Below are 18,198 nucleotides of genomic sequence, written 5' to 3' on the forward strand. Positions count from 1 at the left end.
GGTAGATACAGAAAATAATAAATACTGTGCTCATTATAAATTCGACAATTAGGAAAAATATCGATTTCCAAAGAGACAAATTTGCATATTTAATCGGGAATTACTCAAATAACTATATCTCATTCAATATAATATACATTCATAACGACATAGTAAAATTGTGGATTTGAAAATATATCACAATCGGACAAAGTAACCTAACCATGTTGGGGACCTGTAAAAATTACGTATACTTCCTCTATCTATATTTATTACTTTAGGGTCTCCAATAATCCCCTCCCCTTGTTACGCCTATGATTAAAATCAAACTGAAACAGTGCAAATTTTAATGAATGAATTATTATTCCTCCCGATCTCGAAGAATTTGCTGAATCCAAACATTTTCCAATATAAAGCAACTCATAAAACGAAAAAAGTATTGGATCTTTTCGGAAGCGAACCTGTAACCATAAGAGTACTGGCACACGTCCTAAATCGTGGTCCACGACAAAGACGTTTCTACTTAGAAATGCAATCACCGATAATGAAGACTTTACTCAATTCCTATTACGAAACTTGCCGTTATTGAGCGCATCATCATCCTTCATAAGAATCCCGAATCGAAGTGACCAAGTGGGGGGGACACGCCAGATAACCCCACAGGTCACCCAGACCAGATACCGACCTCAGAGCCAATCGGTCGGAAAACGTTTTCTCTAATCCGAACAAGGACTCGACCTTGAGGGCACCTCCGACGACAAGAACTACACAGCGTTCCTTCCTCAATCTATAACCAGGTGATCTCCGGGTAAAAATAAATACGTTGCAATTACGGTGGACCTCTACTGCGGAGAGGAGGCGTCGAGGAAGCCGCACGACTTGTTGGGCACACACATTCTGCCAAGTGATTTCGCGTTGGCACCATGCCTGATCCTGCAGCACGGTAAATTTCTAACCGGTCGTGTTGTTCTTTCGGCTTTGTTCACACAGCTTTGTTTGGTTTCAGTGAGAAGGAGCAGTGTTGGAGGAGGAGGACGGGGTTGGAGAAGAAGCTGATTTTCGGCGCCTCGGCTCTTGGTGTCTTCGCTCTTATCCTGCTGTTGGTGTTCTACTTCCAGAAGTCGTGTAAGTGTGCCGCATACCGGAATTGAGTGTGTCCGGTGTTGGTTTTTCTGTTTTATTTATGATTTGAGCGCTCGCTCGGAGACACCGCCAAAAATTTTGGCGCCCCGGCAAAAAAATTTTGTTGCCCGGCAAAAAAATTCGCCGCCCTGCTTCGCCTGATTTCTGTCGATTTTCGTTGAAGGAGCCTCTGTAATTCCCCTCAGGCATCTTTTCAATTCCATAAGAAAGCATATTTCGTAAGTTGAATTCACCTTGTCCAATTTATCAAAGGACGTTTTGTCGATTTCATCAAAAAACCTTCTGCATTTGAAAATAATAATAATAATAACGTTTATTGACTTGTAAAAATAAAAAAATACATTTTTGTACCATCATAGATTGAATAAACTCAAACTATCGAAAAGTGTTGAACACTTGTTTCGAGATAAGTAAAATAATACAAAAAGAAATACACAAATGAAAGGTAGGCAACATGATAGTTTAATAGTTTGACGCTCTATAATTCTATAGTAAACAGACGACGTAGTTCTTAAAGGTGCATTTGATTACCTATTTGTATTTTCATAACAAAAGTTAGAGCACCTATTCGATTAAAAGAAATTGGGTGCAGGTAATTTTATTATTTACTATAAATAGTAGAATTTTCACTTAGAAAACAGTTTTGTGTCAGAAAATATGTCTTCTTTTATTAACTGTCTGCGCGCCTCTAAAATTTGGCGCCCCGGCAAAATGTCTGGTTTGCCGGTCCTGGCGGCGGCCCTGCGCTCGTGCGCCGAGCAGATTGTTTACAATGTTACGATATCAGATGGTCACATGACCTTTTTAGTCCTGAAAATTAGGATTTCTAACGTGTAAATTACATTTGGTTGTGAAGTAATACATGGAAATCTATTTAATATATTTATATTAACAACAATTATTTCGACAACACTGTGGCTTCTTAAGATTGATTTAACATTCCTACATTTTACAGTTGAAACGTAAAATTGACCTGAAGGAGCCAGAGTGTTGGTGAAACAATTATTAATAATATTGAAATATTTGTGGAAATTATTTTGTTTTATTCATTGAATTTTTTTCCCTATTTTGCTTTGGTTTTAGTGACCACCATGAGATTTTCAATGGGGTTTGAATGTGAAAAGAAATAAAAATTTTCCACAAATATTTTATTATTAACAACGCCAACACTGTATCCTCTTCACGATAATTTTACATTTCTACTGTAAAATGTCGAAATAAAATTAACCTGAAGAACCCACAGTGATTTTGAAATTAACAACAATCGTTTCGCCACTACTGTGGCTTCTTCAGGCCAATTCGACATTTCACAGTAGAAATTGATCTGAATAAGTCACAGATTGAGCTAAACGATTCTGTTTGATATTGAAATATTGGTGACAATTATTTTATTTTATTTCATATTTAAACCTTACTCAAAATTTCATCGTGATCACGTCTCTAGAAGCAAAGAAAAATTAAAGAAAACATCGGAAAAAATTCAATATTTCAACAAATCCAACTGTATTCAATTTTCGTAGTTTCGAGTAAACGAATGACGATCGCATCACAAGAATCACAGATTATTCAAGCAGAATATCGGAAACAAATGATACCCAATATATGCGTGTCAACAGAACCGATCTAAATGAGATTTTGCAAGTAATATAAAATAATCCTTTAGAAGTTTTGTACAAAATTTCAAAGAACATAATCCACAACAGCAGATCCGTCTAAGTTGAAATTCAGTTTGTATATGGAAAATATACATTGGAATTTGAGGAGGATCATATCATCAGATAAACTAATCAACAAAATGACATTATAATAAATCGCATGTCATATACATATCCCTATTTACAGTTCTGTGGTCCCTGAATGGCGCAATATGAATAAACGTCAGTGATTCTCTATTTTTTTCATCTTCCAAGCGGGAACGATTTTCTACTTATGAATAGAAGCAAGCAATATAGTATTCCCGTTATTTTTCATTCCAAGAAAAATTATATTATTTTGTCATACTTGATTTCTTCCTATAAGTGTTATTGGATCACCTGAAGAATTAGGGCTTAACAATATTCATTTCATTCATACAAATTCTGTTGAGAAAAGAAACAACAAGAGTAATAATAAGAAAAGAAAATCATTTATGAAGATAATTGTTCGAATACTATTAATCTTAAGATTAATACATAAAACAACGTAATCCTGACATTTCAATGTCAAATTCATTTCGAATCAACTATGTGATATCCACTGACAATGCTTTTCTTGTTTGAACATTCCAATTTAAAATGAAATATTAATTAATGATGTAACGTCATAATAGCAGATCAAAATACTATGTATTCCTAACAATGTTCCCAAATTGAAAAAATCTCAACTAATTCGGAAATATGTAATACATAATTGAAGTAAAAATAATGCGGTTTATTGATAAAGTCCATTAACATAATCTATAATGACAGGAAATCCATTATTATTACACGTAAATTAAATGATTTTAGAGGATCCTACTCTAAAGTCTAAAGCAAGGACTATAAATAAGCATCAACTCTATTAAAGAAAAATTTTCTCAGTTTCCTCCGAAATTTTCCCATAAGTGTATCATTTTGAATTTAACCTCATTATTCAATCATTCAAATGTTTATTTCTCAAAATGCTTGATTCTATTGAGAACACCATCTAACCTTATCTAATGAGAGCAAACAGATAGTTGTTTATTTTCCCAGAGATTTACAAATAAATCAAGAATAACTGCAATTATTGAGGGGATATCGTTGATTTCTTCCATTTTTCTCAATAAACTGATAAACAATTCTTTCTATGCTATTATATTGGTGGATACGGAAAGTATATACAATCCTATATGTTGATTGATAGAAACGAAAAACTATATGGTGAGCGTCAATGAAATTCAGTAATTCTTCAAAATACAAATATTCTAAAAACTAGTGCTGATTTAATGGAAAACAACTTTAAATTTTCAACTAAGCGTTGAAAGGGAAATAGTGACTAGTTATCAAGGTAAAAGTAGCATGGGCATCCCTCAATTGAAGCCTTGGAGATCTAAAATTTGTTATTACTTAGTTAATTAATATAGCAGTAACTTGTTGTTTGAGCGCCTTTAAAATATATTCTTCTGTTGCAAAAATGAAACCTATGACGAACGTACTGAATAGTCGTTTTTCCATTTTACAGAAGTAGATTAATACTCAGCGAATTAATCAAAACACGACATTTAGAACATTATGCCCAATTTACATAATTCTTCCGTTTTGAAATTCAATTGAAGGTCAAGGTGACTGCATACAAACCCAAATGTACAGAGTGGCCCCTAAAAAAAGATAGAAAATCAAGTGATACAAAAGTGTCGTAACCAACCAACCAAAATCCATGATCATTCCTTAAATGACAGATCTAGCAACAAAATGCAATGAATTGAGTACCTTTAAGAGAATATGTCACTCGAACTTGCAGATAGCCTAATAATTGAATTGATGAATAGAGCAAGAGAAGTCTAGTTGTAGGCGTTACTTATCTCACGCGATATATATACTTAGTGAATTCGGAATTACTTGGATAGCTCGGTGGAATAACTTGGATCTGATTCAGCTTGGGTTCATAGCAGGCGACTTTCGCAGAACAATAAATAGTTTTCGAGGCAATAAAATATAGCAGAAATCCATTTTAATTATCACTATGAATTGAACTGACTATTCCACATTTTCCATTCGTTTCACAAAGAAAGAATAAGCAAGCCAACAAAATAAACAAGTTGGGTTTTCAACAATAAAGTTTTTATAATAAAATCATCCGAGATATTCGCACACTTAACCTACCTTGAAAATTTCAAGTCTCTAGCACTTTCCGCTCAAGAGTTAAATTATGTCATTTTTGGTCGGACGGACAGAATTGATTTTGACCTCCAATTCTTTATCAATGGCTCCTAATGATTTGATACTATTTTCGATTGCTCGCTGATTACATGGAAAAATATTGACTCATCGTTGGGAGCTTTTCCAAACTCATGTTCCAGTGATTATTTAATTTAAATACTGAATAGCAACTGGATCGGATATGTATTGACATAATGAGATAAAAAACTTCAATTTCGCAGATTATGGCTACTCCCGAATTCAAACGTCATATATTTGAGCTTGAAATATGCCTTGCAAAATTTAACTGTCAAGGTTACTTCCTACAGTAATCGTGTTTACAAACGGGAAGATAGAGACGAAAGACTGATGTAATCAGTACAGCATATTTTTAACTCGAAATTCGCATAATACTGAGAACATGATATTGTAAAAATAAGGACGAACGAAAGTACCGAAAATTTAAGAATTTAATACTCAATGAAAAGCGTAGGGTACTGCATTTCGAATCATGTTTGGTATCCTAGAAATACATAACATTTATTATACCAGTTTCCATTGGAGTTAATTTCTAGCTACTATCATGCTTTAGAAGTCGGAAAATCATTAGTGGATCATTTTCGCTCTTATGTTTCCGTATGTTGGTACTCTGAACTCTCCTGCCACGGATTTATCTACAATTATCATTATCTGTAAAATTTGTGATACAGAAAATATTTTTGCCAATTCACATTTTTCAATGCAGAAATCACGAAACGATATTAATTCATGGAAATATTCCATTAATTTTAATTAAAAATTCAGTGAATTAGGGAAATAATGTATAAAACTCGTACAGATGGCTCATTCTGACACTCGTTAATTCAAAAACTCGCCACTTCGTGGCTCGTGGAAGAATATCAATGCCTTCTGCATTTGTAATATAAATATAACTTTTGTTGATTGATGTTCTCATTTTCATTTTGAAATATCCAAAAATTTTAAACAGAATTGCCATCTGATGACATGTCCACTATTTATAAGATGAAGACTGCTATGATGAAATGGTGCATCAATAAGAGTAAAACATGACAAAATCTCTCTGCTAACCTAATATTGCTGTAATACCATCAATGATTTGGCTAGATGCAACAAAATGACTCTGATATGCATGCCAGGGTATATTGATGAATTTGTGAAAGAGTCATCAGGGACACCAACCTCTGAACCCTTCTGTTGGCCATGAAAAAAAAAAAAGGTCCACCAAAGGAACAAACTTCTGATCAAACCCGTCTTAAAACCTCATGAAATTTTAACTGACAATTCTATTGAAATCAACACTCTTATTGAGAATTGTAAAGCCGCTTATGGATCGCTGCTTCAAGACCTACATCCAACTTAGCTGCAACGAGCTTTGCAACCTCCAAAAATACCTAACTACCAAAGCTGTTTTTCAAATATACCAAACAATCCAATATGAAACTTATATTTCTCCTCTTCAGGTGACGAGCCACAAGAAGAATGCAACACCAAAAGCTGCGTGAAGGCAGCCGCCGAGATTTTAGAGTTTGTGGACCTGAAGGCAGATCCATGCCACAACTTCTACAAGTTCGCCTGTGGCTCCTTCGTGAAGAATGCCGTCAAAAAAGACAACCCTTCGCCATGGGAGTCCACAAGGACCCTGTTCGAGAACGAGATGAAAGCGCTCGTTGTAGATCCCATCAGTGTGAACGACACCAACACACACATATCGATGAAGAAGTTCTACCGCGAATGCATGAACACCACCAAGATAGAAGATGATGAAAATGAGACCTTTATGAACGCCTTGAACGAGCTTGGCGGTTGGCCTATGATCAATGGTAGCGATTGGAAAGGATCAGATTTCAATTGGGCTGAATGGTACATTAAGGCTAAGAAGATGGGTCTTCCTGCGCTTGGGCTGTTTCATTTCACAAAATTGAGTCCAGGTATTCTACGGGTGGGTGACAGTTAATAAAATTGACAAGAAACTCGAAGTACTCTATTTCAGGTGGGTGGACCAAATTTAGAGGTAGTGCACTATAACTCCAAGAAAACATTCCGCAAGCTGATGAGAGGAATATCAGAAGCTTTCTCAGCATCTGAGGACTCAGATGATTATAACCAACTCTTTAAACTAGTAGATACTTTTTATGATCACAGATATGTGAGTATATTCAGTGTTATTGATTATGTTTTTTCACATACTTCTTTTGATCAAGTTAGATGATGAAATTTAAAAACATTCCTAACCTTACCTATCGTAACCAGTATTGGAAGAATTATTATTTGTTCTGACAACTTAAAAATTGATACTAGTACAATCAAGACGTATGATAGGAATGTTTAAATTAAGCTCTCTAGAGTCATAACTCTATCATCAACTGTAGTACTAGTAATTTTTTTAAAATAGTAATGTCTGCAGGAACTCCATACGATGTTCGATGATGATGATGAGCATGAAATTGACGATGATGAGGAACAAGAAGCAAATGATGATGATGATGATGATGACGCAGAAGAGACTACGGAACCCAAAACTATAGCTAATTTAACTGAGATATGTCCAAACGTGCCTTGGTTACACATTTTGAATAACATCTCAGGAAATTCATCGCAGTTTGACGATTCATCGAAAGTATTTTATAGCAATAGTTTGATGGAGAAATACTGCTTGAAATTGGACTCTTTGTTGAAGGATGTGAAACCAGAGTAAGTTGACTCAAAATCAGCTGCGTACAGCGGAAAGAGAAGTTGCAAATATGATCTCTGAGCGATCACAGATCCTTAAGTCATCAAAGAGCGTTTTTCGGAACGGTTTGAATATAGCTAACCTAACCTAACTATAGCTAACAGGCAATTGATTGAAGTCCTTCAGTCCAGAAGATATATTTTGATATTTCCTGTTGAGGAGGATTACTACCACGTGGTTTTTCGCGTATCAGTCAAACTTTGGTACTCATTCATTCCCCCTTTGGTGCTCTTGCGATGACCAAACTTTGTACGGTGTACGAAGTTGTACATTCACTTTATCTTTTTTCGAAGCAAATTAGTAGAGGGCAGCACTGTGCGAAGACTTTCACGAAATTTCAATTTTATCTCTTTTGTAATGTGTTCTGGTAGGATCTTTTTCACGAATATTTTGAAAATATATCAGTGCTTTGTACAAAATACATACCATCAATTTTTTTTACCAATTTTTTTCTTTCATTCGCAAATTAAAAAAAAATCACTTTCTTCCATGTTGATTATTGTTTGAGGAAATTCCATGAAAGCCTTTTAGTTTCATTCGTGAATTGTGTCCAAGATGTAAGAGTTGAGATGAATGTTTTATTTCTAGAGTCTTCGCAAACTTCTACATATGGACCATCATCACCAATGCACATAAATACATGACGAAAGATGTGAGAAGAGTATATGAAGATATTGAATCAGAAGAAAGTGACCGATTCCAAGTATGCTACGATTCAATTGATGAAAGGTACTTCGAAGAACGAAAAGAAGAAAATATAACACACAAATAAACAATACTGTCTTCGTTTCAGTTTCAAGTATGTGAAGGAAACTGTGTACATCAGGAGGAAAACGTTTCCCAAAGTCAGAAATGACCTTTTTGAGATGATTCGAATCATTAAGGAACTGTTCATCGAAAGGCTGAAGAAATGCGATTGGATGGACGAGACGTCAAGGGCTAAGGCTATAAAGAAAGCGAAAGCTATAGAACATATGGTTGGAGCAGACGATTTCCTCTATGACGTGGAGAAATTCGATAGAATTTTGGGTTTCGATAATGTAAACATTGATATTTTCAACATTCTCCCAACTATGATATTTCATCATGGTATCAAAAAATTTTTTTGATCAGTCTTATTAAAGAACAAAAAAATAATGATGTAACACGCCACTCAATAAGTCCTGGGCTCGGCGGACAGATAGAACCATGACATCTTTTTTTTTTAATAACAAAAGATGCGTGTCGAATTCACGGATCATAGAGTTGAGTCTGGATCGGTATATTGAAGGTTGATGTTTAAAAACTGGATGAAAACGATTTTCACGATAAAACATTATTTTCAATTCTTTGTTAGTAAAGCAAATTATCAACTCCAAACAACAGAGCATGTATTAAAATAATCTCAATATTAGAAGAGGAAATTTTAATGGAGCATCATACATTTCAACGTATGATACAAGAGCAGAGCACAAATAAAAAGCTCAGCAAAAACTCCGTCTTCCCGTATGGGTGTAGTGACTGGTTTGTGTATTTGTTTACAGAATAAGCTAACATATTTATATTGAAAGCTTTCTCTTCATCTGAACAAAATCTTCTCCATCTTTACTCTTCGCCAACGGTTGACGACTTTATAATTGAATATGGAAACAAAAAAGAAAAGAACCTGAATGGATAGCTTGGAAACCACCATGAAATTTATAAATTGGACAAGTATTCATCAAGTGGTCAATGGTTTCTTCTACACCACATTCTCATAGTGGACTTCCAATAGAATGCTATTTGAAGAGTATACTATTGCAACGACCATGACCAGTATTAAGTTGATTTAAAATACACCAAATTTTCCTAGGAAGATTGAAAGCTAGAACTTTCTCTGAAGGATCAACGATTAGACTATTTTTGAAGACATTACACGAACTCCAGAAAGAATATTGACAAGTTAGAAGTTCATTGGAGTACATCTTTGTCTCTTGAAGGTGACTTTGTTGATTAATAAAGTCGAATTTTAAAGAAAAAATATGTTTTTACTGGTTAGGCCCAGGAGTTATTGAGTGAAGTATTATAATGCACACTAACAGATATGTATCATAATATTAACACTCTAGTAGAATCGTCGAATAGTTACTAATTTTTTCACAAACTCAATTGATGTGTTCCAGTTCAACTTCACCTCTGACAACATCTTCAAGATGTACATGGAATTACTCCTTAAACAAGACCATACCTTCTTCGCAAAGCTTGATGAGGATGACGAAGATGATTGGCCATCTTTCTTCGATAATGCCGTGGAAGTAAATGCCTTCTTCCTTCCATCTGCCAATGCTATGAGTGAGTATTTCATTAGAAAGAAGTTCTTCCTTCATTTCAATCATATTTAGGCAACTGACAAAATGACGGAAGGAACTATGTACAGGGTGGGCAAATAAGCGAGGTAAGCGGCTATATCTCAGGATCCACTCATCGTAGAGACTTGCGGTAAAAAATTTTACCACTAAAGTAAACAAAAGAAAACACTAGAAATTGTTTTGAAGTTCATACCTCCACCGCTAGGGGGCGTAATAGCTATCGTCGAGTAGAAAAATGCATTTTACTCGAAAAATTTTCATATTAAGTTGGAAAAAAAATATCATCACTGTAAACCTTGGAAAATTCTCTATCTGTTTGAATTGTCACTTTCGATTTTGCGACATCGAATAAGGGTGGGGGAAACATAGAAATCTGACTGATTGAAATGTCTGTAACTTCAGTTTGGCTCAACATTTTTGAGCAAATTAGATCTTATTTGAGAGACAACATCTTGTTGATTAAGGAAAAAATATACTCATGATGAATTTGATTCAGCTGCTTCCGATAGGGAGCGCTAAGTCAGAAGTTCATTGTTTTGTTCTTTTTTCTCTGAAATTTCAAATGTAATGATAGGATTTACTTAATTGAAACAAAAATTTCATTGAATTTGCATGAAAAAACCTAAAGGACGCAAAGCGATAATTTCAGGCGTTCTGAAGTTATGGCCGAAAGAAGATATTCTTCAACTGATGTACTGCGGAAAACCAAATTGAGTCTTCAAGTTCTAACAGAAACAGAAATCCCATCAAATTTATATGAAAAAACCAAAAGGTCGCAAAGCGATGGCTTCAGGCGTTCTGGAGTTATGGCCGAAAGAAGACACAATTTAGTTTTTCAGTGCATCAGTTGAAGAATATCTTTTTTCGTCCATAACTCCAGAACCCCTGAAGCTATCGCTTTGCGACCTTTTGGTTTTTTCATATAAATTTGATGGGATTTCTGTTTCTGTTAGAACTTGAAGACTCAATTTGGTTTTCCGCAGTGCATCAGTTGAAGAATATCTTCTTTCGGCCATAACTTCAGAACGCCTGAAATTATCGCTTTGCGTCCTATAGGTTTTTTCATGCAAATTCAATGAAATTTTTGTTTCAATTAAGAAAATCCTATCATTACATTTGAAATTTCAGAGAAAAAAGAACAAAACAATGAACTTCTGACTAAGCGCTCCCTATCGGAAGCAGCTGAATCAAATTCATCATGAGTATATTTTTTCCTTAATCTACAAGATGTTGTCTCTCAAATAAGATCTAATTTGCTCAAAAATGTTGAGCCAAACTGAAGTTACAGACATTTCAATCAGTCAGATTTCTATGTTTCCCCCACCCTTATTCGATGTCGCAAAATCAAAAGTGACAATTCAAACAGATAGAGAATTTTCCAAGGTTTACAGTGATGATATTTTTTTTCCAACTCAATATGAAAATTTTTCGAGTAAAATGCATTTTTCTACTCGACGATAGCTATTACGCCCCCTAGCGGTGGAGGTATGAACTTCAAAACAATTTCCAGGGTTTTCTTTTGTTTACTTTAGTGGTAAAATTTTTTACCGCAAGTCTCTACGATGAGTGGTTCCTGAGATATAGCCGCTTACCTCGCTTATTTGCCCACCCTGTACAATATTTTTCTTTAGTGTTTGCGAAAGTTTGTAGATGCAATCTTGCCCTTTCTAGCATTAACACAATTTCAATTGCAGTCATTCCCGCACCAATCCTAACATCTATCTTCTACAACTGGAAGTTCCCAGCTTTCATGAATTATGGTGCCATGGGCAGTACAGTTGGTCATGAGTTGACTCATGGTTTCACCCAATCGTCACGGGAATTTGAAGGTGAAGACTGGTGGACAAACACAACCGAGGAAAGATATACTAAGAAGATAAAATGTATCATTGATGAATATGAGAGCATACCTTTCAGGTATAGGGTGAGTATTGAACTGAACAAAACATGAGTACTTATGCGTTAACGCTAGATGAATTTCAAGTAAATTCAAAATGTTTTGTGGTATTCCTGTCTTCCTTATCTCATCCGAAGGATCAATGGACCACAAGGTTTCACTAACCATGATTGATACCACAGAAAATGAAGAACAGTTGATTCTTCTCGAGTAGTTATTTGGAGAGTACTCGGAAGTATTATGGGTACTGTTTGATGCCCATACCAAGACATATGCTGAGTTGGGTTGGATATTTTCATAAATTTTGAGTTGGGTGAAACAGTCTTTATTTTTTAGGTGACACGCTCAACGGCTTCACTATATGTACGCATTTCTACATTTCCATTGATATTTTGTAAATTAAACTCTGTTGCTGTGATCAGTTGAATTAATGAATTGAGCTAGATAGTTATTTGCATTATGAAAACTTTATTCTCAGCTATTAGTAATGGCGCGTTCTCTGTTGGAGAATTGCGGCGTCTATCATAGAAAGAGGCTACTCATTGGTCCCTGCCTTATACACCTCTACACTTTCATGGAGATGAGTGGTGAAACGCTTCATTATATTTATATTCGTTTCTGGTTACAGTTGAACGGGACCATGACGTTAGAAGAAAACATAGCAGATTTTGTGGGTGCAGATGTTGGATATGAAGCCTACAAAACATGGGTCAATATACATAGCCCTGAAAAGAAGCTAGCTGGTGTTCCACTTACTCCAGAACAGATTTACTGGGTCCAGACAGCCACTAACTTCTGCTTTAGGAAATTGGACGACAACTCTGTGGATTACGAGGAGAAAGACGAACATGGAATACCAGCTTTTAGGGTCCAGGGGCCAGCTAGACACTCTTTACACTTCGCCGAAGCTTTCAACTGTCCCGTTGGTAGTTTTATGAATCCAAAGGAGAAGTGTGTTATTCTTTGATGGACGGCTGGTTGGATTTGAATGTGGATTCTTAGAATTGCCATATTTTTGTTAGATTTCGTTTGACACTTGACAGATACGTATGTGATTATATGTAATGCCATATTGAAATGGGAGTAAATTTTGGAAATTTGACCTCGAATGAGTTGACAAATTTTTATTTTCTTATTCTAGTGTAATACAGAACTCATTATTTCGAAAACATAACAATTTTGAATTCGTTTTGTCTGGCTATGATCACAAGGAAGATTACAATTTGTTTCAATGTTTGTTTTACTTACAATTGTTGCCATTTAATAAAATATTTTATTTTAATAATGTGTGCCTTTTCCTCGGCCTTTTAGTTCATTTATCCTTTCCTAAGGATCTCGGTCGATTGCCCTTTGATAACTAGTTATCAATAAAAATAAAGATCAGTTATTATTATTATTATCCTTTCCTATATCTTACCAGGTCATGAAATGAATTGAATGATGTCCATGGTGCGGAAGATTCCGTCAAAATTTCTTTCCTTACTTATAACGAATTTGATTTATTAGTTTTAGTTATGAACAAGGAGGTGAAAATTATTTTAATTTAAGCCTCAGCTTGAACTTAAAATTCTTAATATTCACGAAAATGAAATATATTTATTGAAAACGCTCGAATATAATAGTAATAATTTTAGAATATTTTCAATACTTTGGAAAAACCTAGTGGTAGAAAATATCATATTTCTTCCTCAACAAATCCGATACAATATACTTGTATTTATTTGAGAATGTATGCTTTCAGAGAAAAGGCCTGTGAAAGGTGAGAGAAAGTTTATTTTCTTCATTTTAGATGCAGTCATAGTAATGTAAAAATAAATTCATTGTTGGCAAGTGTAAATATTTATATAAAATTACATTGAGTTTATTATGTTTAGAACATGATGATATAAATATTATTCAAATATATCATTCTTGAACCAATTAGTTATTATTTCAAAACTAATATCAATATGAATTTAAAAAGATAATAAGGCAGGAATAATTTCGATATGTAATTTGAGACAGTAATAGCAATGTAATAAAGAGCCAAGTTAGTTACTGAAATATATTAAAATCGATCATAAATATGTATAAGTTATAACATCCACATTATATCAATCAGTTACTGAGTTATGTATATTAATAGTACGTTGGGAATGGATAAAAATAGAAGACGTGAAAATTGATGATTCACAAAGATTATTATCAATTCAAATTTCGTCCGTACACATTATGTATGGATTATTGTAATGAGGCAAGATAGCTCTATCACAAACTGAATTTTCGAACAGATCGAACGGAAAAACTAGAGAGAATGATTAAAATGAATGAATTCCGCATCAATGAAGAAAGTGTCATAATACAGAATTTTTTTCATTTGAACGAAATCAATGCAAAAAATGCAAACCTTATGCAAATTTTTATATGATTTCAATATCCTGTGAAATAAACAAAGTGCCGATAAAAAGTATAGACCATGATATGAGCATCACACTATAATATAATTAGAACATACAGGGCGAGAAAGTTCAGAAGAGAAGTAGAAACTATTTATTTGAAATTCCAACATATATTATTGTGGATTGTTCAGCCAGTTGATTTTTGACCTGAAATTATTATTGTTTCAAAGATAAATTATCTTGATATCTTGAATTTATTTGTTCATATGCTACTGAAGTCTATATAAAATAGTTTATTCAGTAAAAATCGTGCTAATCTTGTGCAACAAACTGATGAGCTACTACCTTTTTCTTCAAAATTGTCAACCAAAAATTGAACCACAAGGTAAATAGGCATTGAAGAATTAAGTTAAATGGGAATTTAGCTAAACAGCTCATAGAGAAAATTTTTTGACTGTTATAACAATAATATGTTCATTTGGAATAAACATTATTATTATTAATCAGATTTAGTCATTAACGTCACATTCTGGCAATGCGCAAGTTTATAGGATAACAAAGTATAAATGCGCTAATCAAGGAAAAATTTCCAAAAATACCAAATACAGTCACAAATATATTTGAGGAATATTAATGGATTTTTGTTGCGAACGAGAAGACGAATTGAATGAACATAGGAGCTTAGAAGAATCGACGTTGGTACTAAAAGATTGGGCGGTCAATATAAGAAAGAAAGATGTGACCGACTATAAAGAAGCAACGGTGAAGACAATTTGGAACGTTTTGTGCAAACTATTGCAAAAAAGTACTAAAGGTAATAATTATAAAAATATGATTGACTCGTTTAACAATATAGTATTCAAATCAGCTCGAGATGCCCACGATGCAATGGTAATAGATCATATACAGGGTGTCCCGTAAAGACCACGTCAAACCGAGGGAGCATGTAGATCAAAGGATAACCAACCTGCTATGACAGAATTCCCATTATAAAAGTCTTACCGTTTTCGAGATATTTTTTTTTGGAAAATAATGAATTTTTGCCCCTTTCAATAGTTTCGTCCTTTCGGTTGGTACAATTTTAAACCTTTTTGGTTAATTTTTTCAGTTAAATATTACTGAGAATGATTTTAACGTTTACATTAAAAACATCCTCCGAACAGGGGGCCTATGAGAAATAGTTTTATTGGAAATTTTGGTAGTGGATTATTTTGTTCATGAAGTTTAGCCCATCGTAGTGGAACCAAAATGTACCGAGCTACTACTGAACATTACACCAATGAATTGTCTATTTTATAGTGATTTCAAAAAAGTATCACACAAGTCATTTGTTATTCAAAGAAAAAAGATATGGCTGTTTTTATCCAAATGGGTTCGTTTCTGACAAAATCAAGTTTGTCAATTATGTTGAGAAATCTTCGATGTTGCATTACTTAGTGAACAATGGCAATTGTTTATGTGCGAAAATATTACTCGCATAATTATTCACCTCAACGAAATTCAATTTTGCCGGCAAATTTTGCGAAAACATCATGCGGATCCAGATTTTTTTAATAAGATCATTTGGAGCGACGAGTCTTTCTGTACCAAGGATGGGTACATGAAGACCTAAATCCTCTGGACTTTTAATATTGGGGCTGCCTAAAAGACAAAGTATACGCAACACTCATACGTGATGAAGCCAAATTGCGGATGCGTTCTCTCAATTCGGCTTCATCACGTATGGGTGTTGCATATACTTTGTTTTTTAGGCAGCCCCAATAATAAAAGTCCATAGGATTTAGGTCAGGTGAACGAGGAGACCACAAAATTTCACCTCCTCTTCCAATCCACCGGTGGGAATCCACAATTTGTATAGCTAGAATATCATAATTCCACACGAGGTGAGAGAAGATACACCACAATATCGATTCAAGATTAATTTATGGACTGGAATATTTAATGGTGCAATTTTGGGCCTGATCGAACTGCCGCCATCACTGAACGCAAACAGTTATGAAGTCAAGTAACATTGTAGTAGGTGGTTGGATTCTCTTAGAAGTTTACGCCAAGAATTTTCTCGAATTTTTTAGTAGAAATTTTCATAAGTAATTGCACAAGTGCATCAAAATTACCGATAATTTTGCATGACAGCGTGTTGTCATAAAAACTGCATGAGTTCATTTTCATTTTTGGAGAAAGAGCCCGACACCGAAGGTGGAGGGCTCTTTCTCCAAAAATGAAAATGACCGAATGCAGTTTTTCAAAGAAAACACGCTGGAATGCGAAATTATCCGGTCATTTTGATGCACGAGTGTAATTCGGGGGAATATTTCCCGAATAAACTGTTACATCACTTGTCAAACTGATGTAGAATGGAATTGTCATAGATTCGATCTGTGTAAGATGCATAGAAACTATGCATCTATGCAGAACAATTATCGCAGTGCTGTTTCGCTGCCTACAATGCAATTATCGCTGTAATTTTCGATAATTGTTCTCCAGATACTTAGAATTTTTGACAGGAGGGAAATATTCACTATAATTTTCGATAATTGTTCTCCATATACATAGAATTTTTGACAGGAGGGATATATTCTCTATAATCCATTCCTAACTATAATATAACTACTCGGATCAATGCCGGATATCGCAGGTGGTTTTGTTCAGAATTTAATAAGCAGAAGACCAACTGGGCATAACAATGTATGGTACGCTTGAACGCTGAGTACTACTAGTACTTGTTTATTCACACGGCCAAAAAGAGGAAACATGACGACACAATAGAACAGGAATACCAAAACATACAACAGATCCTGTGATCCATGTACACCATCAGCCCAATTAATTACGAATTTTAAACAGTCTCTTCAGCCCGCTCCACATATTGTGTTTCGGTACAGTTCCCACATATTTCAATGGCAAAATTAATTCAATACTGGACTTGAAAATGTCGCCGTAGTGGAACAAAAATAATGGGAAAAATTATTCGTTTTCATATTGGATCCAGCATGAAAATAGATACACTTCCTGAAGGTCTCATCTCGGCAGAGACGTGCATTCGGACAGTGGCGTTTCGTACGCGAGAGCAGGGGGCAATATCATCTCTAAGACGGAATTAGTAAGAATTATTGATAATTGTTATTTATGTAACAAGAGCATCCAAATCTCTCAATATTCACTGTGCACGTATGTTACTATACCCACAAATTTTCTCATTGTGAACGTATTTTGATTTCAATCAGGTAAACATTGAAAAAATTAAATAAAATTGTAAAACTCCCGAAAAAGTGATAATGGCAGTAGAAATCTTATTGTCAAAAAGTACACAAAAATCCTATGACAAGGAGTACCAAAATTTTGTGAAGTCATGCCAGTAGACTTCGTGCAAAGCATTAATGAAACCTTCCTTATCGATCTCTGTGAAACAGTTCTTTATGGTCCAAGTATTCATCGGAAAAGAATACTGGAATGTTAAATAAGAATATTGATATCGAAAATTACCATAGGTTGGTCAAAAATTCGATGCAAAGATCGAAAATATATCAGCCAAAACAGTCCAAAATTCTGGCTGAAGAAAGTTATTCTGAAATTTATTCATGAGACGTTTTTAATGTGAAAAGATTGGTGCATTTGGTGTATGCTGAAGGCAATAACTAGTAAATATGCTAGTCACTTATGTAAAAAAAATGTCAGTTCTTTCGGCGATTGAAGGCTAGCCATGAAAAATCACTTTTCTTCTGAATAAGATACGTTATTTTTTTTTCAAACTTTTTGAAATTTATAAATATCTGGAGATCCAATTTTATATGAGATTCATATTAAGGATCGTTATAATTGATTGATGAATGGGAAATTTGCTTAGTTACAGTTGTCATGCTAAATT

At 34.4% G+C, this 18,198-nt stretch overlaps 2 protein-coding genes and 1 long non-coding RNA gene across 5 annotated transcripts in view; 1 reads left to right on the forward strand and 2 right to left on the reverse strand.

Annotated features, from left to right (window-relative positions):
- The window catches only part of LOC123680738 (protein prickle-like), a 348,884-nt gene that overhangs the window by 6,233 nt on the left and 324,453 nt on the right, over positions 1-18,198 (reverse strand). The gene's annotated exons all lie outside the window — the stretch shown is intronic.
- Positions 657-13,240, forward strand: LOC123680759 (membrane metallo-endopeptidase-like 1). The gene is made up of 10 exons (XM_045618818.1): positions 657-922; positions 986-1,104; positions 6,461-6,939; positions 6,991-7,146; positions 7,405-7,691; positions 8,320-8,460; positions 8,525-8,771; positions 9,873-10,041; positions 11,753-11,982; positions 12,584-13,240. The coding sequence occupies exons 1-10, from the start codon at positions 903-905 to the stop codon at positions 12,920-12,922; spliced, it is 2,187 nt and encodes a 728-aa protein (XP_045474774.1). The 5' UTR covers positions 657-902; the 3' UTR covers positions 12,923-13,240.
- LOC123680802 lies at positions 12,912-13,650 on the reverse strand. Its single transcript, XR_006747569.1, has 2 exons — positions 13,131-13,650; positions 12,912-13,058 (listed from the first exon to the last, which is right to left on the reverse strand). It is a non-coding gene; the product is annotated as an uncharacterized LOC123680802 (long non-coding RNA).

Source organism: Harmonia axyridis, chromosome 1, assembly GCF_914767665.1.
Source record: "Harmonia axyridis chromosome 1, icHarAxyr1.1, whole genome shotgun sequence".
Lineage (NCBI taxonomy): Eukaryota > Metazoa > Arthropoda > Insecta > Coleoptera > Coccinellidae > Harmonia > Harmonia axyridis.

Excerpts from the sequence above, each read along its gene's own strand:
- LOC123680759 (XM_045618818.1), top strand. The coding sequence starts at position 903 with ATGCCTGATCCTGCAGCACG. Across the intron at positions 7,147-7,404 it reads CTTTTTATGATCACAGATAT|GAACTCCATACGATGTTCGA; the intron begins GTGAGTATATTC and ends TAATGTCTGCAG. Across the intron at positions 11,983-12,583 it reads GCATACCTTTCAGGTATAGG|TTGAACGGGACCATGACGTT; the intron begins GTGAGTATTGAA and ends TTCTGGTTACAG.